We start from the raw sequence: 26402 nt of genomic DNA on the forward strand, positions 1-26402 counted from the left end.
ATGGTAAGCTTTCCCCGCACTCCACTAATTTCAGGTACAAGGTTAAATAAAACATGGAATGAAATGTTCAAGCTTTACATCACCTAAACTCAAAAAGGTCAATCAACAACACATGCCATATTTTTGGTGATCCGATGAAGAATCCCAATATTTAAGATGTCACCAACTCCAATACTACCTCCGCCAAAAGCATTACTCCCTCAATCAAAGGCAATTCTACATACAGATGCAAAAACACGATTAAAGAAAGCTGAGAATGCTAGAAAACGTTTGGTAGCTGGCCGCACGGTGAGGGAGGATTCGGATGAAGGCGAGGACTCGGACGAAGAGGCTGAATGGCAATGGATATATAACGACGAGAATTCCGAAGAGAATGCTTCGCCATCGCAGACAGATGCTAAAGGAGGCGAAAATTCATCAGCTAAGAGAACGCGTCGACTCTCGAAAGGTGCAGGGGCTAGGAGGATTGTCGGTGCCAGGGCTGGAAAGACAGTCTGCAGGATTGCAGATTGTGTTTTGATAAATAATGATACTTCGAATACAAATTGGGTTGGAATTATCTCAGGATTTGAAGAAGACGAGGGCTATGACGAGAATGCCGAATCATACCATGATATAATGAAAGCAAATATTTGGTGGTTCTGTAGCCCAAATGATATTCACAATAAAACGAAGAAGCGGTCCGATTTCCTAGAAGTAAGTAGGTTCCGTGCTTGTTTCTTGCTTCTTGCGGCTAACAACTATAGAACGAGCTCTACATATCTTCTGATCTCGATACAATTTCACTGGCGACCATTAATGGCGTAGCTACGATCCTATCCGAAGAAGCATTCAAAGTCAAATTCCCAACAGGGAAAATACCTAGAAATCGAAAAGAAAATGGCAAAACATTCATATGTCGCCGAGGATTACACAGCAAGTCTGTCACATATACAGATGAATTCGTGTGGGATGATGTATACCATAATACGGAGGAGAGTGTTGAAAAATTGATCGAGAAGATCGAAAATAGCCTGCCAAGCAATAAGAGAAAGAAGCCTGCCCTTCCTAATCCTAAGAAGAAAAAGAAGCTTGATGAAGATGATGACGCAAGTGTGGCATCTGAACATGATGATGATGATTATGAAGTGGATGAAGAAATCTTAGCAACGCCGAGGAAAAGGCAAAAGACTACCAAAGCTATAACCCCTCGAAAACCACGCACACCCTCCAAGCTACTTACTCCCAGTCACAAACGGTTCGTCATTAACATTTGATCAAAAAGATTCCCAGCTGACAGTGTCTATAGGATTGTCGTTAAGAAGCCACTAGAATTTACGCCTTTGGGAATGCGTATGCTCTCGCCATCAGTTAATGCTTCTCCATTTCAAACAGCTCGATCACGGCTTCACGTTTCATCCGTTCCTGATACCCTTCCCTGTCGTGAAGAAGAATTCTCATCAGTTTACACACATCTTGCAGCTGCTATTACAGATGGTACTGGCTCATGTATATATATCTCTGGAACTCCGGGAACCGGGAAAACCGCAACGGTACGAGAGGTTGTTGCACAGCTTAATGCATCAGTTTCAGCCGATGAATTAGATCCTTTTATTTTCGTCGAGATTAACGGAATGAAAGTCACAGACCCACATCAATCATATGCATTGTTATGGGAAGCTCTAAAAGGAGACCGTGTGAGTCCAAGTCATGCATTGGATTTATTGGAGAGGGAATTCAGCAAACCATCCCCGAGAAGAGAACCATGCGTTGTTTTGATGGATGAACTAGACCAACTGGTAACGAAGAACCAAAGCGTCATGTATAATTTTTTCAACTGGCCTGGTCTGAGGCATTCCAAACTGATCGTACTCGCTGTGGCCAATACCATGGATCTACCTGAGCGTACCCTTTCCAACAAAATCTCTTCACGTCTCGGTATGTCAAACTGCCCTTTGATCTTCGATCCACCATAGCTAACATTAAATTTTAGGTCTAACCCGTATAACCTTCCCCGGCTATACTCACGAACAGCTCCAAACGATCATAACCTCCCGTCTAACCGACGTTCCCGCCCACCTAATCCACCCTGACGCAATCCAATTCGCTTCTCGCAAAGTCGCCTCCGTATCCGGCGATGCTCGTCGCGCCCTTGATATTTGTCGTCGTGCCGTCGAAATCGCCGAATCGGAATCGCTCTCCATCCCGAATACACCTTCTAAAACACCGGGCAAAGAAGAAAAGAGGGGAAAAGGTGTGGTTAGCATAGCAACGGTCAAGAAAGCTATCAATGAAGCGACGACGAGTCCATTGCAACAGCATTTAAGAGCATTACCGTTGGCGACAAAAATGTTCTTGGCTGCGTTGGTATTGAGATTGAGGAGGGCGGGAACAGGGGAGTGTCTTGTGGGAGAGGTGGTCGATGAGTGTAGGAGGATGGCGAAGCTGGATACAGGGGGCAGTGTAGTGGGGTTCTTGCTCACGGGTGCTGGGGCGGCTGGAGGCGTTAATAATGGAGACAGAACCAGAGGCAAACAAGCAGAAAAAGGGGCAAGAGTTCAGGGAATGGGCGAGGCGGCAATGGAATTAATGGAGGCTGGTGTCATAGGAATAGAAGTGAGAAAAGCCGAGAGGATGGGCAAGGTTCGGTTAGGGATTGGAGAGGAAGATGTTAAGGTTGCTTTTAAAGATGATCCGGAGATTAGGGGCTTAGGGTTCGTGGGATAGGGGTAAGGGTAGGAGTAGTGAGAGTTTGGGAACGTGTAAATAGAACGACGGTTAAGTTGATACCCAGTGTTATCATACACACTAAATCAGCATAGCATAGTAATATGAAGAAAAAAGCAGTAATCTCAAGATGCAAATTCCCCAAAATGGCTATCATTCATGTAGCAATGGTATATGTGTGCAATAAGTATTAAAACCACTGCGCACGCAATTTCTTAAAACGCCAAACACGCCCCCAGCTAAACGGCCTAGTCTCGTCTAGCTTCGCCCAAATACCTTTCCGATGCCTTTTTACATTTTCATATTATACATGTGTGTGTTTAGAATTTTCGTCGTCCAAGCTCTGGTTTCCATTCGAGGGGGTGGGATTCGGGGGTTGCGAGTTCGTCTTGTTTCCATACTTTTACTGTTGGGGGGAGGGGTGGTTAGCATTGATTCCTTATGAATGGGGGTGCAAAGGTTGTTGAGGGCAATATGGAAAGAGAAGGGAAGGGAAATGAGGCACATACTAGTTTTGTCCGCCTCTCCCGTGATCAATCTCAACCCAGTCTTATCAAATAAACTCGTAAAGATGCCCGCCTCCGCATCCAAAGAACCCGGTTGGGCGATAGAATCCAGCGCTTGATATCTATGACCTGTTTTCCAATCCCAGAACGCCATCGATCCATTGTCTCCCCCGGAAAATAATACGTTGTCTTCGTTAACACTGAGGGTATTGATAATAGCATTTTGACCATCGAAGTTTTGCATAAAGGCTCCCTCGGGACATTTCCATTGTTTGATGCTTCCTGCGCTGCCACTTGCAAATGTGAATTCTTTGGGATGGATGGCGAGTGCGCGAACACCTTTTTTGTGGTGGGTGAGGGCTCCCATACTTTTTCCAGCTGCTAAATCCCACAGGCGGACTGTGGAATCAAGGGAGGACGTGATGACTTGTGGATCGGCTTCTTGGCACTTCAGATCTGATACTGTGCCTTTATGTCCGGATAATACGTGGATGTTACTCCTGGTCCTCATATCCCATACTCGTGCTACACCATCTCTTCCTCCCGTAACCAGCACGTCCAAAGTAGGATGTAAAGCCAAAGTATAAACACCACTCAAATGTCCATGATAATGTCGAATAACCTTGTTGGTTTCCAAATCCCAACACTTAACCATCTTATCCTCTCCACAACTAAACAAATATGGATGTCGAGGACTAACTGCCAATCCTCTCACAGTCGATATATGTCCCGTCAATGTAAGTTTCAATCCTCCAGTCGCTAAATCCCATATCTTAATTGTACGATCTCCAGCTCCAGAAGCAAACCAACGATTCTCGGGCTCAACAGCTAGAGCACGAACCCAGCCCAAATGTCCAGATATCACGCGCATGAGTTTCCATGGGGCGTGCCATTCGGGTTTTGCTTGGACGAAATTCTGTTTGCGTACTAAGCTGCTCGATGGCAAATTACTCTGCGCAGTAGATATCGAAGGACCATTCGCATTGGGTGGTGTATCTTTACCGCGGATTATAAGACTGGTGCTACTTCCAGCCCCAGAACTCTCAATTCGTGATGGAATTCCTTCGATCATCTTCATGGTATTATTGTCTGCAGCTGAGTCCCCATCTGTAGCTTGTACCTTAGCCTTCTTCCTCCTGTTCCCAGCAGCGGCAGCTTGTTTTGCAGCCAAGGCAGCTGGTAATTCTCGAACATGGTCGTATTCGGCGTGAACCCTTCCTACTAATGCTAATTTATCTGCGGTTTCTGTGGATTTTGGATCGGGGATTGATTCTGTATCTGCGAAAAGAGAACGTGTTCGTTTAGCATTTTGTTTTATTAGAGATTTAATTTGATCGTCCGAAGGTAATGATGCGACTGCGGTTGCCATAATGAATGGAGGTGGTTGATGTTAATAAGTTGCGCGTGTGAGGAGTTGCGATTTGGAAATTTATCGCGATAATGCTTCAGGAACGTGAGCCACAGACCGTCAAGCCACCGTACTGGCCACCCACACTAGCCACTAAGTCGTTTATTGGCTGTCGCTTTGCATTCCAGGCTCCTCCTCCTCAACGCCATCATATGATATCAAAAATAGTTTAATACAATATTTCTTCTTTCAATCGATCTTTCATCAAAATCATATTGAACACATTGAAATACAATGGAAAAGCCATCGGAAGATAAATACGCCATCCATCAGGCTTGTCGAGATGGTAGAAGTACGATACCCCTCTCCTCTCCTCTCACCCTTTGTTACTAATAAGAATCTAGCTGCTATCGTAGAGTCCCTTCTCAATGTAGGAGATCCTCAGACTTTCTGCTATGAATCAATTGGTTATATACAAATATGAGTAGTACTCACAAATTGTAGGCCAACCCAAAACTCGCATTTTTGAAAGATGACGACGAAAGATTGCCTATTCATTGGGCAGTTTCTTATGGACATTTGGACATTGTCATACTACTTTCCAATGTGAAGAATTTCGATCCCGACGTACAGGTGTGTATAGTCCATATCGTGCCTGTTTATGCTGTGAGTAAGTTTGTTGATATAAATTGTAGGATGGGTCTGGATGGACACCTCTTATGATCGCTGTCAGTCTTAAGGAAGGCGATGATATTGTGAACTTGTTATTGAAGAAAGAGGCTGAAGTAAATGCCAAGAGTATGTTATGCCTTTACTGTGTTGTGATTCTGCTCAATTGATGCTCATCATATCTTAGATTTCAGCGACCAAGTATGACATTCAAACTATTTTGAGCACCCCTACGAACAACCATCTAACTGACATTTAGACCGCTCTCCACTTTGCCACCTCCAAAAACAACCTCCCAGTAGCCAAACTTCTACTTTCGCAAACTCCACCTGCTTCCTGTAGAGTCAAGGACAAGCGTGGACAGTATGCAATTCATCGTGCAGCGGCTATTGGATCCACTCCATTAGTTGAGTTATTGTTGAAGAATAAAAGTCCATTGAATCCTACCGATGTCGCGGGACAAACACCACTTCATCATGCCGTTGCTGAAGGTCACGGTACGTTCATTTCGTTCACTTGTCTTCATATATCAGATTGGGAGATATCCCCGATTGGTTTTGATGATTTTGCTACGAATCTTTCAGCTTACTAAAACATACACAGGTGACACTGCAGTAGCACTTTTGAAAGCCGGCGCAGAAACAGACAAGAAGGATGTAGATGGTTGCCTTGCGTTAGACCTTGCCCCTGACAGTCAGGTTAGTGATCATTATTTCCCCTATATTATGCCGTACCAAGCTCAAGACGTTTAGGTCAAGAAATATATAGTTCAATGGGCCGAGATGGAGGGTATCGATTTATAGCATGCCGCTGGCAGGAAATGAGTATGATTGATGAAAACAACGAAGTCCAATTGCATCTCATCCCCTTCTTACTTAACTTCTATCGAGAGTTTAGTTCCTAATACCAGGTTGATTTAGAGCCTTGGTCAGGCAGTGCCGGGGTTGAATTTGATGTTGAACATTGACGTTCCTTTGCACCAAACACTCGTTTAGTCTAATTCATCACCCGCTGTAAATCTGCGATTCATGTGTCATTTTCTCATTTACAAGCAAGTCGAACGTTGTCAGAGCTCACTTCCTTGGGCGTACCTTTCAAATGAAGTAGACAGGAGACTGTAGGGCAAATCAAAAGTCTACATGGCAATGGCAATGAAATATCACTTGATTCTTTCTTCTCAACTCAAGTAAAACGTCTTCATCTATGCTGCCTCTCTGTTTATACACATGGTCAACTTCATTTGTACCCAACAGATGAATCACACCGTCGAAGGAATGTCAGCTCGGAACCGATAGACTGTGCCCCACTCCTGCAGATCAAGCTTCTAATTCCCCTATTAATTCGCTCACTCATTGGTTGCATATCGCCACTACATCCCTGACTGATCAGATTGATAAGATAAAAATTAGTTTGGGAATCGCGTCGTCGTAAGCTGCGTATGCGTACCCGCAACTTTATTTTTTATTACTTATTATTGCTTGTTGTTGATTGTGTTGGCCTTTAAAATCATAAATACTTGAGTGTTGTCCGTCCTCCTCTAGTTCTGAGTTTTTTCTCTATTTTGGTCATTGTTCTTCCTGAATTGAAGGATAGTAGCCGATATGAAATCGAGAATGCTTTCACCGTCTCTAGTTCTCGCTCCGCTATTACCCCTATTGGTTAGCGCTAGTGCAGTACCTGATCAATCACCACTGTTACTTCAAACATCCAATGGTCCTAGTATAGAACATGCCCGCGCAAATGCACCTGAGATTTTTAACACAATTCATTCGTCTATGCGACAATGGGGATCTTCTCTAAAACATAATGGGATGTCCTTTTTCCCTGCAACAGTACCAAAAGGGACTCTCTTTTACCATGGAACCCACACACCCGAGCCGGTCGAGGGGATGGAATGGCTAGCTTTCGAAATCGAGCATGCAGAAGTATTTGCACGTCCAAGAAGAGGTCGTGGTCCCGGAGGTCCTGGAAATCATGATCCAGGTAAAGGGAAAGGTCCTGGGGGACCGGGAAGAGGTCCTCCTCCGCATGCACGAATGGACAGTCATCCCAGGCCCAAACCCAAGCATGATGATAATGTTCATGATTCTGATGACAAAGAAGAAGATAGCCATGGTTATCTCCACACCTACCGTACCTCCAAACCCCTCACTAAACTCATCTACATCGACGGAATGTCCGCCGGGAAAACCAGCATGGGAACCCTTGATTCTACAGACTACATCATTCGCAACCTTTCTCCCACTTCAACAGAGCCAAACAACGATTGGATCCGTGCAGCTGATCTTTGTAAGATTGGTGAAGAGTATGGTATCGAAGGAATTCTTCGCATGGAAGCGGGCTTTGAAATTATCCTCTGTAGTTTCAAAGATGGGCTTGAGTTTTTAGGTGCCTCTCAGAGAGACGACAAATCTGGAGGGTTTGAGAAGGGGGAAGATGATGTGGGACATTTTGAATATGTGAGGGCTCTGGTTTATAGGTATCAGGGTATCATGGGGGGAAGAGTAGAAGTCGATTATTCTTCTATGATTTCTGCCTTCTTTTATCCTCTCAATATTACTAATCCCAATCCTTCTCGTTCCGAACTTCCTAGATTGGTCGAACCTTCCGAATTAGGTGATTTGAAGAGAATCCGCTCTGATATCTTGGAATTGTTTAAATCTGGAGAATACGAGAAGAGAGAAACGATCAACTGGCAAAATGTCGTGGATATGATTGTTACGAGGTATTCAGATCGTCTCAAGTTTATGGTTCAAAATGAGACGTCAGAAGCGGCGTTATTATCGGAAATCAAATTGCTGTTGGACGCGCATACGGATTACAAAAAGATTGATATTCCTTCCTCGATTGAGAAATGCGCAAATCACTATCTAAGACCGGTAACACCGAAAACGGAGGCAGATCATTTGATTCATGCTGCTATTCTTAAGGTGTCTCGTGATATTTGCAGTACTTTGTTTGAAGTCAGAGAATTAATAAGCAGTGATGAAAAGGGTACAAAAGAGGAGGAAGGAAAACAATTGATCAGAAAATTGATCAATGAATTAGATTGGACTACTTGGCTGGAATGTGGAAAGTGCGGTTATGATGAGGTATGTTTCGTGGCAATCTGGCCCTGGGGAGGTTTAGAAGATCACGTCTCTCCAAGCTGTATCAAGAGGGGTGATATGGGTGATCGAAGGGGATACTGGGATTGGGGACATTAGCGTCGGCGGTAATTTTGAAGAAGGCTTTATGGCCGCAGACTTCTGATCAATCGATAGAGGAGAGTGGATATATGGGTAGGATTGTATCATAGTGACAATATACGGGACCTATACACAATCGAATTGGCAGTTAATATGTTTCAGTTCCACAAAGAACAGAAGATTTTACCAACACTTTCCAGCTACTCAGTACACTACTCATTGTTCCCAGGGGGTACCAGGTAAGTCTTCCAATCAGGGAGGCCACGGAATTATCATCCTCGTGCGGAAGTTTTGACAAACTCATCTCTCTTTAGGAATTTGGACATTATCTTCCTCCCTGGATCCTTCGTAGCCATATAACAAATTGCTAACGAAAGTAGCGGTTCTCGTGTTGCTATAAGTCATTCAGCTGTCCATCCATCTGTAGAGTGAAAGCAGCAGAATCAGTGACAAGTATAATCACTTTTATGTCTTTGTGGTACTTGGTTGCTAGTATGACTTGCATTCGGTATCCTGTCTAAATACCTTCTCATATATCTGGCTTCCCTCTCTTCTGTGGACATGACCTGTAGTGATCTCGGTTTCAGACAACGCTCGACACCAGTCCGTGTAGTCTTGCAATCTCTTTTGCTGAAACAAATGTCTGTATGTACTTCATGTTGCACATGGGCAATCAAGTCCTGATCTGCGATTCAAATATATTTGCAATCAGACTGAAACTATGTATGTGTCGTATGGTTGCTTCCAAACAAACGCGAATTCTGTGGATTATGGTGACATTGGGAAAAGAGTTTATCAAGCAAATGACATGGGAACTGTCTTATCAGAGATCTTGTCACAAGACGATGTAAAAAATGTAATGAGCATGCAGAGAGGAGATTGGCGTGGAATTGATAATGTTTTTATTCGTCGTAGAAAACAATGCATCGATGCCTAATTCGGACTAGAACCTTCTCCCGTGAGCGCCCAAATCTTTTTTACGTCAACTAGAACAGAAATGATAATTTTCTCAGCAACTTCGCAAGACTTTTACGACAGAACTAACTTCGTAATCGTGCCATTTCGTCGACCAGGACGGAAATATTAACGTCGCTTGAATCTCCTCAAATTCAGATCTATGCATCACAATCTCAAAGGGCAAATTTACCTTAGGCCACAAGATCACCAAGACACCGTGTGATGTGAAGAGGCAAGATATTGTAGGATCAAAACGAAATGAAGATTTTTCGCAAATGTTCAAACGGCTTGAGCTCCAACCTTATCGATGGCATTAAGCGCAACCATTCCTCAGAACACCGGTACTATAGCGGGGCTGCAAAGATGCCAAGGACTCGGATTTTTATATGGAAAAGGGTTAGCGATAATCTAGGATGGCATTTGACTCCTGATGTAGGTCTTGGTGAAACTTATTCTTTTCATTGAATGACAATCGTGTTTAGGACTTTACTCGTGCCAAACAAGTTGTATCTTGTGATGAAATAGAGAAGGAAGCCATAAAATTGGAGAAAGGGCAAAAGCGGGTGATATTGTATCAAAGTCTTTGGTCAAATCCTGCATGGAGGTCCTATCCTTAATGACCATGAGGGGAAGGCAAACGAATTCTTAAATCGTCTCATCTGCGCAATCATCCACCTCACGTTGCCAATGATCTGTTTTTGCAGATATTTCTTCCTCGCGAAAATCTCACAAACATTCTCTAAGCCATTTGCGTAGCTTAATTGTTGCAAAGTGGTTCGGGGGCTGGAACCCGTCTCGCTGTTATTGAAACCAACGTCAAACAATCCGACTGACAGACACACCATGTGCATTGCAACGACTCATGCACCGAAGATGCTACAACATCGTGTGCCGTCGCCTTACGTTTTTGTTCTTCAGTGTCTAACTCAGTAAGCCGAGGGCGACACCGGTTCAAGGATCTGGCTACGAACAGTTGTAGTTTCGTTATCTGCTCTGGGCGATCGCGTAGTCTCGAGACGTATATAATCGTGTTTCCTTCATTCTTCAGTGCTGTAACTTCTTTTATTCATAATTGCGAGCGATTCTTTAAATTCAAACTGTTTATTATCTCACATCTTGATAATCTATAACCCCACCACTCTTTCGGTGCCGAACTCCGTCCATTTTGGGCAAATATCCCAGCACAAGCATATCGGTAGTCCGGCTATATTCAACCTTTACCTATCGACGTGTCAATTATTCACAACGAAATTCATTTCACTTTGATGATGGACTTTCAATCTCTCAGCCTTTGCAACTCATTTCAGTCACCGGCTTACCGCATATTTTTGTTTGATTTATCTAGCTCACAGTGGCAAGTCAGGCCTGGTAATGCATATTGATAGCATGCAGTTCTGTGTATGTACCAGGCAGCATATCCTTACTTTCTCAATCTTTTGAGCTCTAGCACCTTCATATGACCATTGCACGGCCTCTGTTCTCTTGTTTCGAGTGAGAAACACTTCTTGCAATTTGAAAATAAGATGTTCGCAACAAGATTCCGTCGTAGGAAGTCCTCGAACTATCTATTCTATCGTCCTTAAAAGCTATCGTTTCCTCGACATGCTAGGTCTTCGAATCCTTGGCAATTATCGGGGCAGTCTGCAATTTCGTTTCCTCAGTATGGCTTGAACTCAAATTTTTGATGGGTGAGCTGTGATGATGGGACGGGGCGCAGCGTCGTTGTTCTAGTGTCATAATCAAGTAGAATATACTATGATTCTGCCTGGATGCCCTCAAAACACCCCTTTGAGGTGGCATGTCTTCGACCAACCATTGAACTTTGGATTCAAATCCATAAAACTTCGCCTCTTTACTAGCTTCACTGGTTTTATGTTTCCTAGAAACATATCTATCATACATGTACGATTAATTAACATGATCGCAAGATCTATACCACACATGGTCAGTCTTTAATTGTCTCATTGACATCGTCGTTTCTTACCTACTTGATTCACCATCTACCCCTCAATACCTAATACTACTTATTGCTGATAACGCCTCCCAAATCGCAAAAAGCTCCTACGGGACCAGTGCGAGTTCGCTCTCTTGCCAGGCTCTTTAGAAACACACATTTCTCTACAATAACGACCCGATCGTCCAGCTCTTATATTTATTCAAAAAAAAAAAAAAAAAAAAACGAAACCAAGCACATTCATTCTTTTACTAAGAGTATCACTTGTCTGATTGTCACAAAATACCTATGCCGATTTCATCCAGACTCCATTATAACAGCTCCCTACCCGCTGCGAATCCCACCCGTACTATTGACCACTGCAAGGTGGTTGTAGGATATTTTTCGAGGCTAGAACACGCAAGCGGCTTATACGGAAGCGAAGGCATTGGCATGGACTTCGCGCAAAACTATTACAGCCATCCATCGGCTCAGATACCGTCACCAAAGAATATTGATAACATTATTGGTCACAAAGAGAGTTGCAATTCTGATGTAAAAGTCGAAGCATATATATCTCCAATGTCCAGGCGTTCTTTTTATGGTCATGGTGACGTGCCTCATGACTATGGGTTTCTACAAAATCTAGAATTGCCTTTGCATAAAAATTTACACACTTCATTGCCTATTCGCTGTTTTCAAAACGATGTGGCAAGTAGTGCCTCGATCTCTACAGCCCTTCGGTCTCACGATTCAGAACATGGTGCAAATCCAATATCGAAATTCCAACCTTCCACATCTCCTCCTCCCGATCTCAAATCTTGTACGGATCTGCTTCAAGGTGATTCTGAAGGTCGACTCGATACCAGAGTCTATCAAGGGGGGCAGTTAGCGAACAACATGACTGCGGAACTCACTTTATACCGAAAAGCCTCCACGGAGGGTCACTATAAAATTCAAAACTTCTCACCAAGGTCATCTTCTCATGGACCTGCCATTGATTTCAGGCAAGACGGCTTTGAAACTTATCTGGCACAATCTCCTCAAACACTCACATCATATCATTCAATCACGAACTCTGCACCTTTGGGCACAGCACCAACCTCTTCGGGTACAAAAATATCGAATGATTTGACTGCGCGCTCCATTGATCTGTGGAAAAATCCTCTCGAACTCCAGGGCCCACATTGGAGTGGTGCTTTTCTGTCCAACAATTTGTCGCATCCATCGAGTATGTCCATTTCATGCCGAGAATCTCAAAGCTATAATAACGCAAATACTTCAAATGAGCTTATATCCGCCTCGAGCTTTTATCCCTCTCATGCCTTCCAATTACCTCATACTAAAATACCTTATACTCAAATCGCGTGTCATCAACATGGTTCCAATCACATGAATTCTCATTCACCAACACTTTCTTTTCCCTCAAATGATGTCCAGATTCAAGAAGGAGTTCACAGTATGGGACGAAGCAAAAGCTCAGACATTGATTATATACGTACTGTAACAATTGATCAAATCTGCCCGAGAAGCTTTCCAAGCGTATGTCTGCATCCTCAGTGCCAATGCAAGCCAACAAATAAGCGCAAGTTGTACAATAGATACAAAGACTGGCAAGGTCATTTTAAACGTGCTCACCACAAGCAGTACCTCTGCGGCTTACCAAATTGCCCAAATAGCGAAAAGAGGTATGGCACAAAGGCAGAAGTCAAGCGTCATCGACTCTCTGTTCACCGTTTTGGTAAGGCAGATGCTAAACACTGGAATTGCCAGGTCCTGAATTGTCAACGAAGTACTAAGGTGTTTACGAGAGGTGACAAATACAAAGATCACCGTGATAGATGGCATGGACCATTCCCCTGCCTGTATCCAGGGTGTGTGAGAGGGCCTGATAATGGGTTCAAGGATCAAGAAGCACTTGATAAACATCGTCGAAAAGAGCATAGATGAGGCTGGGGTGCTTAGTTTCTGATCCTCTTGTGTATTTATAAGCCTGTATGAGTATGTTTCTCTGCTTTGCCTACACAACTGCAAATTTCGGATTTCTTTTCCTCGAAGCTATTCCTAATTTCCTTGGGGTACAACTACATGTAGATAAACTTTCTAATCTAGGGGATATTCTGCATGTATCAAAGCTATGATCTTATATCACAATCAATGTACCTTTAGTTATTTACAGTAATGTATTAACAAGGAGATATAATCGAAATTGCGCTCAATTTCTGCGGCTCTGGCTCTATCTCACTACCTACCACTTTTGACGAAACCTGAATGTGCGTGACTCCAAAACTTGAACCATCTTGCACGTCTATCTACCATTCTAACCCCATGGAAACAATTCGCAGATTGATAAAAGTCCAAAAGGCTCGCAGCCTCACTACTTAGCGCTTGATATCTGATGGCTAGTTCTTCCGTACTGTAGCACTCGGTAAGATTAGCGTCATCTTTCACCGGCCTCGCTGGAAGCGTCCTTAGGCTGGGGTACAAGCACGTCTATGTTGGTTAACTTTCTATATGCTTCCATCAGGCGCCTTTTCGTAAGTGCATCGGAAAAAATCTCAATCGGTTTCAGTAGTATTTTATGCCCCAAGCCTCATCAACAACGACATGAATTCAAGGCACACTGGCACATTCTCTAGTCTATGGTGGAATGGCAGGCTTAACTACTGTTGATTGGTATGATGCGTTCATGCAACTACAGGGGCCATAATGCCCCATATGCAATATCAACAGAATTTGGACAGAATGGCACGTTGACTGTAGGCTGACCGGGCGAAATGTATGGAAAAAGATTATGCCCCGTTATGAGCCTGTTGGATTGTATGTCGCAAGACTTCGTTCTTGAAAAGTGGCATTATCGACCACAATTGAGCAAAAAACTGAGCTGAATATTTGGGGCATTTCGTCCAGATCGCCCCGGGAAGGGCGAAATGCCTAGTTTCGACAGATGCGGCCATCATAACACCATTTGGCGATCGTTGAAAGTATGAACGATAATTGCAGTAGGCTATATTCTGATTTCTATGCTTATTGGTGAGCCGTGTCATCCTCGGTGCTACTCATCATTGCCGCCATGATTTATTTTCCTCCCTGCTGGGCGACTCTTTCTCAAGAACCGAGTATCCAGATGCTTCTATCCACCGAGTTGCTACGCCTTCTTTGCCAAAGGTATCTCTTTACAACTTTATAACTAACTTCCTATAACCCGCCGAATGTTTGATCTGGAGCTCTAGTAAGATTACCATAGACTACACAGGTATGTATTCTCTATCTTTATTTGAGTTATCACTCCTCAACACACGTTCTCTTTTAAAAACTGACCTCTCAGAAGCCATGGTATTCCAATCCTCGTCAGTGCTTACACATTACTGTAAAAAAAAATTGACCGCAAACTTCAACACTAGCATGTGCTTCATTAGCCTTGCTGATAGTGTCGAGTGTTTATGACTTGAAGCAAGAAGACTCTGGAGTACAGGTACATATGGATGGAGTTATGTCCACTATCCAAATATATGTGGAAATACAGCAGCAACTTCTGCAAAATCTATCACCATATATTGTAATCTGTATTTCGGTCCGTGGCTATTGAGATAAGGATCTTCCAAATGAGTCTGCGCATTCGGATGTGTGTTTATTTCCGAGAACTAAAGTGTGAGTGGGAACTTAGCGGTCTATTTGAATTCTTGAATCATCAACTAATTATTTCGCAGAAAGCTCTTGCTAGGGAAGATGCAAATGTGCAATTTCTTGTCGGTTGAGTTCAGGGGAAACAAGTCAGGATGTTGCTAATATGGTGAGATATCTGCAAAAAAAAGCAGCACAAACCCTTCATTTTCGTTTCTCTCCGAGTCCGATGTGTTTCAAGCCGGAGCCTTTTTAGGTTCAAGGCGGGCTATCTACTCTAGCGTTTTGTAAAGCCGAAATTTGGAGCAAAGCTCTCCGATGTTTCAGGTGGTTTATCTGTCTTATCTATATTCCTTTCAGTAGCTAGATATGGACAGACTCTCAATATTACACAGCATTTCTAGAAAATGTTTCTTCATTGTCCATTTTCTCCTGTGTTATGCGCGATTTCCTGAAAATCTGCCTTGCTTTTTGAGGCTCCTGCAATATGCCAATTTTTTCAACAGACAAGGGAAGTAGATTGCCCCAAAAGCTGCCCTACTTGTCCTAAGTATTCCCCATTCCAAGTCTTCATTTTGATTGGAGGTACGAAGCACTGCTTCTTTCGGTGAGCTTGAGTTACATCAACTTACACTGTAGGTTCGAAGAGCTCGATGCTCTTGGTACTATGCCCTTTGGTTACCCGAAAGATGCCCTAAACCTTTTACTCGGACCTTGGAATACACCATGGCCTTGATGGCCCGTCTTTCTTTGAATAAAAAGGAATTGCTTAGACTTGTTCTTTCTTTGGATGACTATAACAACATTCGGTGGTTTCTCAATTCTCAACGGAAGATAGCCAAAATGGATGATCACGGCGACCAATTCACTAGTCCTTCTCAGGATGAAGAGTATATCGAAAACCATGCTCTTTATCAACAGCCAGACTACCCGGTAGCTTATGTTTCTAGGCTTCCACCAAGAGTTCAACACCAGGGTCCAGTCGATATCCAAGGCTATGGCACTTTTGAACCTGCTTCTATTACCGAAACTACCATCCAACCTGCATTCCAGGTACAGCCATATACGTATCCGTACACCGATGGAGTTGTGCAGCACGGCAACCAAACTCAGCAATATAACTCCGAATCTTCGCACCTTAATCGTCTGACCATGCCAGCGGGCATCATACTTCAGGAAGGTTGGCCGTTGGAAAATCGCTATCAGCAACAGGCCACTTACACACCCACATATACACCCACGTACGCACCTGTTGGCGACATCCCTCTTGAACAAGTTGCAGTCAGTCATGGCCCGACTCATCAAACTAATACGCAAATCAATGCCTCGTATGATGCGGAGGTGAGTTCAAACGTCTGGAGCCCGGGTTTCTGTCAACATGCAAGTTGCCTTGCAAAGCCTTCAGACAAGCAAAAGAACTACCGAGAATACTCGGATTGGCGACGTCATTGGTTTCGGGTACATGAAAAGCAACACAAATGCCTGATTGATGGTGCCATATTCGGAACGGCCAAAGATCTCGAACGCCATATTGAAGCTAAGCATCAAACGGGTGCCAAAAGGCATTACTGTCACATTGCAGGATGTCAAGCTCGCGCGAGAGAGTTCAACAGGAAAGACAAGTTTCAAGAGCACAATGACAAATGGCATGGAGCTTATTGCTGTCCTGTTCCTTACTGCGATCGAGGACATAGCAATGGATTCAAAGAAAGAGAATTGTTGAGGGATCATATGCGCACTCGCCATGATGCGTGAGACTTCTTGTAGAAGATGGCCATGAGAGAAATGATTTATGACAGGTATGAAAACTTCTTTCAGCTAAAGGAATACACGGCTAACATCGCATTCTTTATCTTAGAATTATATATACGGGACTAGATATAAGGTGCCCCGGTTGCATAGCGCTAGGATCTTATTTGGTGATGATTGATGAGAAATTTGTCGCTGGCGACGGTTGGGATTGTGGTTGTGCTGAAATGAGCTTTTTGTGTTATATTAAAGGGAATCGTGTTTGTTTGCTGACGATACCCATGATTTCTTCACGATGTTTGGATATCAGTCTTTTGGATTTCTGATTGAATTTTTTCGGCGGACTTTTTAATTCTTTCAAATAATTACATACCTATACCATCCTTCTCATGTATCTCCAAGATGATGTCCATCATGTCGTGAAAATTGACAGGCCCCGCCAAGAAAGCTTGTATTGCTAGGCCATTGAGTAGGGCTTATGGCGGTGTCTAAACCCCAGCAGAATTTCGTGATATCAGCAGATGTTTCAAGGAGTGATCTGGTGGTCTATGTAAATATATAGTGGATCAATTTGGGTACCTGACGGTACCATTAATGTAATAAGACGCTCTCCAGTATATGGTTCCTCAAGAGACACTCTGATGGTAACATTGGTAACGGGTAGATGTTCCACTCCATATTATCAGTAGACGGCGCCAGTTTTAAACCCCAGACAGGAGAGAATTGTATATTGTTGATGGTAACCTTAAGGCAGAAGATCATCAACAGCAAAGCAAGTCAGTGTGCCAGCTGAGCGTCGCAACAACAAAGATTGATTTATATGCGGAAGACGACACTATGTCGCTGACATTCAAACAAAGGCACGAACCTGTAGTTTCCGCAGAATAGTGAGCGTAAATGAACATATCTCCGACTTTGTCTACGCCCAGATTTCAGACATCTGCCCAAATCATGCTGCAACGCAAGCTAGATAGGTCCACGTATTAAAATTTATGAAGCTCTTAAGCCATTCATATGAAATTATTGATTTGTCGCTCAGAACACATGTAGGTGTCGATGTGGATTGGTGATTTTGGGGAAACTAGTGGTCCGGGAACTATATATGTACTAGCTGCACTGCTAATGTAGTGCAAAAAGCAAAACCCACGCTAGTAATTGACTTCATCCGTATCTCGAATTTACAATATTGACACCAACGACACTCTGGGTGCTTGCACAGCTCTCGCAGCGGCCATGATATGGTGACTGTATGCGAACAATTGATTTCTTTGGCATAACTCAATATCGTTCTCTTAGAAGAATTGCCAGGGTTCCAAATGTCCGAGATACGTGTTACTTCCCCCTGCGCTGGCCAGGGTCTAGTATGATGACTGCTGCTGAATACAGAATTACCTCTGACTTCACTGACACTGATTACCATGCCTGTATACGGCATTATATTGTTGCTGCGATCAGTGTTGCAGTACTGTTAACGATTGCGGTGCTTCACGTCGTTTGGGCGGTCGTGATAGTCACGAACATTCTTCTTTGACATTTCGAGAACAAACGTTATCGCTAGCATCCGTTCTGCTGCCCAGATCAATTTGGACAATAGATGTTATATGTCTGACCGGTTAGAATTTACTTTATCGGACGTCTTGGATACACTTAAACCCTAACTGCGTTGTTGCTTATGGGGAAGCCAGCTTTTGTGGCTCGCCTGTGAGCTCGGTGACCTAATCCTCATATAATCGCCCAAGGCGCTTTAACAACGCGAGACAGAGAACGCAGCATGTTTCTTGAAGTTTGGCAGCACCTTATCGCCACAAACGTATTCGCCCTAGGCGATCCAAAGAAATGAATATAGAAAGGTAGATAATCCGCTCGTCTAGAATTCAAACACTTCAAAACTCTCTATTCTAATTGACCTCAGACTCATGAGTTCAAGAAGATGTATCAATTCGAAATAAGCGAGCTTATCAATGTCACCGGTATTGACAGTATCTCAAATTCTGACTCAATCAATAACCTGAGTCCACCAAGCATTTTCGTTGCCGAATCAATCCGTCGCTACAGAACTACATTCAAGGTCAATTTCCTTTGAACCGCAGCGAGAGTTCTTGTCATCTGGCGAATCTGCCCATGATTGCCCATCATGTACAATTACCCCAAAACTAATGCCCCAGCAACCATAGGGACAACTTCCTCTCCCAACGTGGTTTGAGCTTCTACTACTCTTCATGAGGAACGGTTCTGATCGGAGCTCTATTAGGCAGGCAAAGAGAAAGCTGTAATGTGGGAAGTAGCTTCAATGATTTCCCTACCTCAGCCTCGCAGTATGCTAAGACATGTACTGGATTCATGAGGTGTGCTTCTTTTTGAGAGTATTTTCTGGTCTATAGATGGAAATTGTTTATTCCTTTCATTTGTTTTCCTCCATTCGATCCATTGACGCCGCTACGTCACAGTTTACCCCGCTATCAAATCTTCATCTTCAATGTTCAATCCTCACGATCACCAGCCTTTTCTCGCAATTTTCGATAAGTCGCCCTTTCTTTCTATGTCCTTTTGCCTTTTTCCTTCTTGTACATACTTTGCACGGCCCAACGCTGAGATTCATCAACGTTCTCGTGATAATTACTTCATTAGCCGAATTTTGATCTCTGAGGCCCCAATTGCCCGGCTTCTGATACCAGCTAATGCCATTTGCTGTTTATCTGAGGCGGATATAACGAGGGGTCGAAGCTTTCAAATTGCCTTGTAAAGAGAGCGTCACTCACAGCCATAATGCCCTTTTCCCTATAGTATAATGCTCAGCCAGTATTGCCCATAATGTTAAAAAGTAATCTGGGGTGTACAAGATCTTTCTGTTGCCTACATAATATCCATTCATAACATCTTAAGTATCTGTAAGGAATCCGAGGCCCGTCAACAAATTTGAGTCTCCTCATTTTGATTGAGAAGGCTATCTACTGCGATTAGCCCTGCAAAACCCTTCATTCAATAAAAACTACAAGCCTTCGGTGAGTTTGATCAACGGACATGACATATTTTTGGCATTTGAAAGTTGCGTCTTTACTGATGATGAATTTCCGCAAACGTAGATACTTATTCGGGGGTGCGGAATAGTATTTGCGAAATATTACCTCTATTTGACAAACTGCCCGTACTATTAATTCCACAAGTTGTTGGGAAAAAATCGCCTAAGATACCATAAGGACTCATGGCGTGTAGGGTGTGTGGCTCCAGGGAAGACCAATATTGTTGTCAGCATGTCAACCGGGATTTACCTCCCGAACCTGGTTATATGACCACCACCAACAATTCTCACCCTCATAGCTACTCAAACTTAAACCATGAGGCGTACATTAGCAATGTCCCCCATTATTCTCAATCAGTGGATTCATATCCCATTGGAAACCAATCCACACTCCAACTTCAAGAGCCAGGCATCTCTTATTCCAGTGGTTACGCACCATCGACTCAATTATTCTGCACTTCAACTGGAAAAATCTATGATTCCTCGTCTCTCTCTCTCGATCCAGGAGCCTTCACCAACAATGCACATTCACATGGATCAAGCGTTGGGTGGATGAAACAAAGCCATGGGGGCGATGAAGCAACTCAATTGAGCTTTGCGAAGCCAGGGCAGTCAATTGGGCCAGAAGTGGGGTGGCCAAGTTTGGGGAATCGAGATGCGCACCGCTCTTTCTATTCTAAATACCCCTCAACCAATTTCACTTCGATGAAAAGCTCGCAAGCATATTCCCTTAGTGGGTGTGATTTATCAGGGTATGTAAGCAATTGGGAGCAAGATCCAAGTCAGCAGAACAACCATGTGGCCTCAGGAAATGAAGGAATACAAGTCGCTACAGAAGATAATAGCCGAATGAACCAGGCAGGTATTGTTTTGAGAGGCCCTAAGCCTTCCGACACATCGGAGGCTCGTTATCCTTTCGTCAATATGGCCCAATCGCAGTATTCACCCTCCTATTCGTACGAGCATTCTCGAATCCAGGAACCTTTTACCGTAGTCGCCACAAATCAAGAGCCAGCAGCTTTGAACAACCAAACCCAATATTCACCATCAGGCGCTATAAGTGATCAGTGGCAGTTTCCTTGCAAGTGTCCACATGAAAAATGCAGGCGCAACAATACAAAGATCTTTACAGAGTCTTCCGGCTTGCAAGCCCACTGGTATAGAGCACATGAAAAGCGATTCTCCTGCCCAGAGTGCAATGCAGTGTTCGGGACAGCTGCAGAAGTCAGGCGTCACTCGACGGCTATACATGTCGATGGCCCTAAGGAATTTACCTGCGATGTCCCACTTTGTGCTGGCCGCGCAAAGGAGTTCAACAGAAAGCATCGCTTGAAGGAACACATGGAGAAGTGGCACGGCTATTTCTACTGTTCTGCTATGGATTGTTCTCGGGGTCCTGGACACGGTTTCAAGGATCAGACATCACTGAATGATCACCAGGCCAAATCCCATGGCCATGGCGGCTTTAGGTAGATATTTCATCGGAAATTTTGAAAGGCAGTGAACTTTGAATTTGACCTTCCTTTGCGGAAAGATATCAATGATGTCAAGTATCGGGCTCATATGAGATTGAAATAACGGTACGAAAACACAGCGCCACAACCTTATGAACGTTACTAACACTTCTTAGATTTATTTATGTCAAATTTAAGCCTAGCCTCAACTCACGATGTGAGAAACAAGATTGCATGAGTGAGTACATAACTCATGTTAGTCGATGTCTTTAGTTTGAAAGCCAGGATCGACACCGATGTCGACACTCCCCAAACATTCAAATGTGCCATTTATTTGATTCCTTGGTGAAGGAGAATTTGGATTGGATATTCACATACTATTTGATGAGTTTACGATGGATTATGATCAACAATTTCTTAATGGTGGACTGGAAGTTTTTGGGTCTTTGGTTTCTATTGTCTGAACTTCTATATAACTGGTCCTTTGAATTACAAAATCTTCATGCTATTCGTATCCAACTCACCTCTACCAGATTAAGAAGTTATTATGCAAAGAAAGTGGCTCCAACTATTCAGTGTGGTGTGGTAGTATAGTTACGGCCAACTGGGATCTATTAAGATGACCAAGATGAGGCTGGAGCAACCATTTAATCAATCCGGGTTTGGAGAGTTTGCAAACAGTCCAAATATTTAAACCCATAACTTTCCCCCCTTAGAAAAATTGCTCAAGATGCAGCAAATTTATTCATTTCTTCTTACTTTCCAGCGATTTTTCACTTGTGGCCGAGTAAGGAGACCCCCATCGAGATTAAAAGCCGAAGATTCTGCCTCGAAAACTACCTTGCGAGCAACACAGCCATGGCTCGAAGAAACTTTGATCAATCAAATTGCGACAATTGGGGATACGAATCAGCCTCACACAGAACAAACAGCACTTGCAGTAGTGCATACAGCGATGGACAATGCCCCAATTCCCCCAAAGTTCCAAGGTCCTGCCTCGACACTGATGTACACGGCAACGTCGTATTGAGAGAATTTCCCAGGAGCTTTCCGGATCTCATCGAATCAGATTGTGCCCACTCAAATTGGGGCATTGCTCAAATTTTGTGAGTGACCACTCCCCCGCATGACGAGCCTTGTTGTGCTGACAGGGCATTTTCGCTAGTCCCAATGAGGAATGGTTCCAGAATGCCCCAAACCTCCCCTTTTCCTCAGCCGATTACGATTTTTTGTTGCCTAATTTTACATGCGATCCCAAAATCGAAAGTTCGTTTGTTCCAATGATTGGCGATTCTCAAATACTTGAAACTTTTGATTTTGACGATTCTTGGTTGACTGGCGACATCTCTTCACCATCGCTCCCTTATGCTGAACAATTTCAATTTTGTAGCCCGACGTCGAGTTACGAGAAGCTTTCAAACGTCTCAACAGAAGCTGGAACATCGGCTAAAGATAGCAAGTACGCTGATTTTTTGGAGTCTAATTTCAGCGGACCGACTCAGTGTCGTTGGGAAGGATGTACTTCAAAGGCAACATTTTCCACCCCAAAAGCTTTCAACAAACATTTAAAGAATATACATTTGAGACCCTTGGTCTGTGACGTTGGGGGTTGCGGCTATCAGAAACCATTTAGAAATAAGTATGACTTGGAACGACACCGACAAACTGCACACCTTCGTGCCCGTAACCACGAGTGTCCATTTGTGCACTGTGGAAACATAGGGTTCGCCCGCAAAGACAAACTATGGGTGCATATCCGGGAATGTCATGATCAATCATCTACTGTCAGTATATGTCCTGTAATTCACTGCGGGAAAGAAGTCGAGACGCCTGTCTCCGAGCACATACAGAAAGAACACGGAAGTTTTGAATGCGGGTTGAGCACGTGTGGAAAAAAGCAAAGTCGCTTCACGGATATTCAACTCGAAAGTCATTTGAGAAGCGCGCATGGATTGAATCCTGGGGAAGCTTCGAAAGCTGTTGGGGCGGCCAAGAAAACTTCAGATAAAACGATACGAAGAACAGATCTCCACACAAAATCAGAGATAACAGAATGTTCCATTTGCAGTCCCTGAATGTTTGCTCGAGTGGATTTATTTTATACAGTATATAGTGATACGTTCAGGGGTGGTGCACACTGTAAATGCAGGAGACGAGATTTTATATGGGTACGAATGTGTTTATTTCATGCATCGATTTACTGGGGTTTCTTATATCCAGTCACTTTCTTATGTTAATAGACAATGGAGGCGCAAGGAGCGATGGTCAGTGATGGTTTTATAATTTTGCTTATATCGATAGCTTATTACATCTCAACTTTCCCAAAACTTCCGCATACAAAGAACCCAAATACTAGACACGTTAGCACCGTCGTCTAGATGCTTTTGCCTTATTTCTTAATCATTTGCATCTTGTAGATTTCACACAGGCTCTGGGGATACTGGGACAAAGAATAATAGTTAAGAATGGGATATCTGTTGGATTTTTCGACGTGACTGCACATTCTCATATTTCTTGTGTATTTCACGGGTCTTGTGTGTTGTTGTTAGAATTGCACATGGTACATTGGCACTAAAATTTGTTACATTGAATTATCAATATGATCGATTCCTTTGTTTATGATTGATGTATCAAACACCCATCCAATTATACCACTACCAAATCTACAGATACCAGAAGAGCTTTTGACATCATGCAAAAGTTTGCGACCTCCCTGCAACAATTCTTTTACTTGTGGATCCAGATCCACTAGTTGTTTTCAGATCCGGAGATTTCTTTTCTGAAGGTATCCTAGTATCGCTTCGTCTGGGAAGTCTGTCCCTAGAGTCGCTCTGCTTGGAAAGTACGACCTTGGAATCACTCTTATGGGAAATTTTGTCTCTAGAATCACTCCGCTTGGGAGGTATGACCTTGGGATCACTCTTATGGGAAATTTTGTCGCCAGAATCACTTCGCTTGGGAGGTATAGTTTTGGAGCTAACTTGGCTAGGAAGTTTGTCGCTAGAATCACTCCGCTTGGGAGGTATAGTTTTGGAGCTACTTTGGCTAGGAAGTTTGTCCCTGGAACCACCCTGTCTGAGAGGTCTCGCCTTGGAATCTCCTTGGCTGGAAGTTCTTTCCCCAGAAGTACGCTGAATAGGGAGCTTTTCCCTAGAACTACCTTGGCCGGGGGGGTTGATCTCACGACGCTTTCTTTCGGTCTGTCTAGTATCGGAATCTTTACTCTCCGGATCTTTCTGCAGCACTTTTGGTGTACTCATAGACCCATTTGCAGGTGCGGAACCCGTTCTGGCTGGCTTTGGCTTTCTCTTACTGAGATCATGTGCCCAAATGAATTCGTCTTCCTTGTTTAGCACAGGTTTACCACTCGCCGGGCAGCACAGAATATGATCCCCTCTCTTAGAATCATATAGCCATCCTTTCGCAGGGTCTACGATCCTGTCAGTCGAAAATGGAAGCTTATAGTCCACTTTCAAGTCTCTCGTCTGGTGAGCAAGCCTGAATATATTTTCGCTGAGCCCTTGTTCTGCAAACATTTCTATCCAATCGTTATAGCCTTTGTAATTCTTTCTTTCAAGGCAAATATCTGTGCAGATTTCAAAAAGTTTTGATTTCGCCGATACCCTGTAGTCGGCACTGTACAGAACCCCTAGAGTTTTTTCACTCTCACTTTCTTTGAATCTCATACTGGTGGGGCGATGTGCCAAATCGGGGCAGTAGCGAATGTTCTTGGAACGTTTAATTATAGTATCATGCGGCCTCTTCCGATCCGTATCTTCATATAATTGTTCATAAAACCATACGTGATCATCAGGCTCAGTAAATATAGTGAGTTCTTTCGTCACAGGATCCCTTTTCTCTTCAGCGCTGTGGACGAGCCTGAATGCAAAAGGCGCGCATACTTCAACCAGTTTGCCGTCTTTGTAGATTGGTTTCGTGGCATCTTCACCAAGATCAAGAAGAATGACTTTTGAAGTCTGTATAATCGTGGGCCCCATATTGTATCAATCGAGATGTTTATAAATGGTAGGTAAGTTGTAGTTGGGTGTATTCAGTCACTGACGTATTGATTCTAATCCCGTATTATTCGAAAGAGTGTACGGGTTGCTTAAATAAACATTCTCACTACCTCCCTTCTAATCGACAGGTTGCAGAAAATTCACAGTTGTAACACAAACAAGGTCGACCATGCGGGGATTTCCCAAATTTTCTGTCTTGGGAGGTCATTCATGAAGGGCCATAGGAAAATGCTTCTTTATCGTTCCAAAAAACCGGGACCAAAAGCACCGGAAGAAAATAGCTTTGTGGAAACTTCTAACCTATCATAAGCCTCCAAAAAATATTCTTGTAACATTATCTGATATTTGTGTGTTGGGGGCCATTTAGCAAAGATCCAGACCGACAGGAAGGCGCAATAAGTTCTGAAACAATTGAATGAAGAATGACGGGGATAAAACGATGATAGCAGTGGTTCTTGCTTATTGTGGTGACCGCGTGTTATCACAAATAAGCGCCACAGCTCATCCCGGTGGTAATACATGCTGTTCAACATGTCATTAACTTGAACAAGATGATGTTCAATGTAAAAGTAAAATGCGACAACAAAAAGGTTTGGATTTTCGCTGGTGGTAGATATTCATCTGCTTAGTATAGAGAGCTACATATCAAACCCGAAGTATCGACGTCTGTAGGACTTGTCACGGGCGTTGAAAACTGGCGTGAACTCATGAAGACGAGTATGAGATGAACTATTTACTATTGTCATCCGCAAAAATCGAGATGCGTAAGGTAAGTTTTAAATAGAATGTACTTGCCCTCTCGTGTTGTATCATAAGCTGAGTGACTGGACTGATGCACCTTCAATTACAAACTCTCTGAAAGCACAGCTCAGCTAAGTACAATACTAGGGCACTTCTACTTGATGGACAATCATTTTACATCAAAACTTATTATTTAAATATATTATGTTTTGATAAAAATAATATGATTATTATAAAGATATCTATATTTTTGTATTTATTTTTATATATTATTTAATAAAAATTATTCAAATTATTTTTAAAAAATTTATTTATTATAAAATATTGATTTAAAGATTCAAAATATTGGATTATTGAGATTTATAATAAAAATAAGTGAATTTTCAAGAAATTTTTGATATTAAGATTTCAAAGATATGTTGAAAGTTGTAGCACGTGCGCTACGCTACTGTACATATATCACTTCCACTTTATAGTTAGATTTTATTT

General features: G+C 43.1%; 9 protein-coding genes across 9 annotated transcripts; 7 read left to right on the forward strand and 2 right to left on the reverse strand.

Moving 5' to 3' along the window:
• Window positions 1-156: 156 nt before the first annotated feature.
• EAE98_011772 (uncharacterized protein) lies at window positions 157-2706 on the forward strand (the record flags this gene model as incomplete). The annotated part of the gene is made up of 4 exons (XM_038959395.1): window positions 157-696; window positions 747-1237; window positions 1289-1917; window positions 1973-2706. The coding sequence occupies 4 exons, from the start codon at window positions 157-159 to the stop codon at window positions 2704-2706; spliced, it is 2394 nt and encodes a 797-aa protein (XP_038804291.1).
• An 87-nt stretch (window positions 2707-2793) lies between these two features.
• On the reverse strand, window positions 2794-4606 carry EAE98_011773 (uncharacterized protein). Its single transcript, XM_038959396.1, has 2 exons — window positions 3216-4606; window positions 2794-3112 (listed from the first exon to the last, which is right to left on the reverse strand). The coding sequence occupies exons 1-2, from the start codon at window positions 4579-4581 to the stop codon at window positions 3027-3029; spliced, it is 1452 nt and encodes a 483-aa protein (XP_038804292.1). The 5' UTR covers window positions 4582-4606; the 3' UTR covers window positions 2794-3026.
• Window positions 4607-4854: 248 nt separating this feature from the next.
• On the forward strand, window positions 4855-6032 carry EAE98_011774 (uncharacterized protein; the record flags this gene model as incomplete). The annotated part of the gene is made up of 8 exons (XM_038959397.1): window positions 4855-4912; window positions 4965-4990; window positions 5065-5193; window positions 5256-5358; window positions 5417-5430; window positions 5489-5726; window positions 5833-5927; window positions 5982-6032. The coding sequence occupies 8 exons, from the start codon at window positions 4855-4857 to the stop codon at window positions 6030-6032; spliced, it is 714 nt and encodes a 237-aa protein (XP_038804293.1).
• Window positions 6033-6830: 798 nt separating this feature from the next.
• EAE98_011775 (uncharacterized protein) lies at window positions 6831-8435 on the forward strand (the record flags this gene model as incomplete). Its single annotated transcript, XM_038959398.1, has 1 exon — window positions 6831-8435. One exon carries the CDS (start codon window positions 6831-6833, stop codon window positions 8433-8435), a length of 1605 nt encoding a protein of 534 aa, XP_038804294.1.
• A 3181-nt stretch (window positions 8436-11616) lies between these two features.
• Window positions 11617-13257, forward strand: EAE98_011776 (uncharacterized protein; the record flags this gene model as incomplete). Its single annotated transcript, XM_038959399.1, has 1 exon — window positions 11617-13257. The coding sequence occupies one exon, from the start codon at window positions 11617-11619 to the stop codon at window positions 13255-13257; it is 1641 nt and encodes a 546-aa protein (XP_038804295.1).
• A 2517-nt stretch (window positions 13258-15774) lies between these two features.
• EAE98_011777 (uncharacterized protein) lies at window positions 15775-16686 on the forward strand (the record flags this gene model as incomplete). Its single annotated transcript, XM_038959400.1, has 1 exon — window positions 15775-16686. The coding sequence occupies one exon, from the start codon at window positions 15775-15777 to the stop codon at window positions 16684-16686; it is 912 nt and encodes a 303-aa protein (XP_038804296.1).
• A 3196-nt stretch (window positions 16687-19882) lies between these two features.
• EAE98_011778 (uncharacterized protein) lies at window positions 19883-21172 on the forward strand (the record flags this gene model as incomplete). The annotated part of the gene is made up of 1 exon (XM_038959401.1): window positions 19883-21172. The coding sequence occupies one exon, from the start codon at window positions 19883-19885 to the stop codon at window positions 21170-21172; it is 1290 nt and encodes a 429-aa protein (XP_038804297.1).
• Window positions 21173-22011: 839 nt separating this feature from the next.
• Window positions 22012-23718, forward strand: EAE98_011779 (uncharacterized protein; the record flags this gene model as incomplete). Its single annotated transcript, XM_038959402.1, has 2 exons — window positions 22012-22259; window positions 22319-23718. The coding sequence occupies 2 exons, from the start codon at window positions 22012-22014 to the stop codon at window positions 23226-23228; spliced, it is 1158 nt and encodes a 385-aa protein (XP_038804298.1). The 3' UTR covers window positions 23229-23718.
• A 125-nt stretch (window positions 23719-23843) lies between these two features.
• EAE98_011780 (uncharacterized protein) lies at window positions 23844-25151 on the reverse strand (the record flags this gene model as incomplete). Its single annotated transcript, XM_038959403.1, has 1 exon — window positions 23844-25151. The coding sequence occupies one exon, from the start codon at window positions 25149-25151 to the stop codon at window positions 23844-23846; it is 1308 nt and encodes a 435-aa protein (XP_038804299.1).
• Window positions 25152-26402: the final 1251 nt, after the last annotated feature.

Source organism: Botrytis deweyae (genome assembly GCF_014898535.1).
Source record: "Botrytis deweyae strain B1 chromosome Unknown BDEW_052, whole genome shotgun sequence".
NCBI lineage: Eukaryota > Fungi > Ascomycota > Leotiomycetes > Helotiales > Sclerotiniaceae > Botrytis > Botrytis deweyae.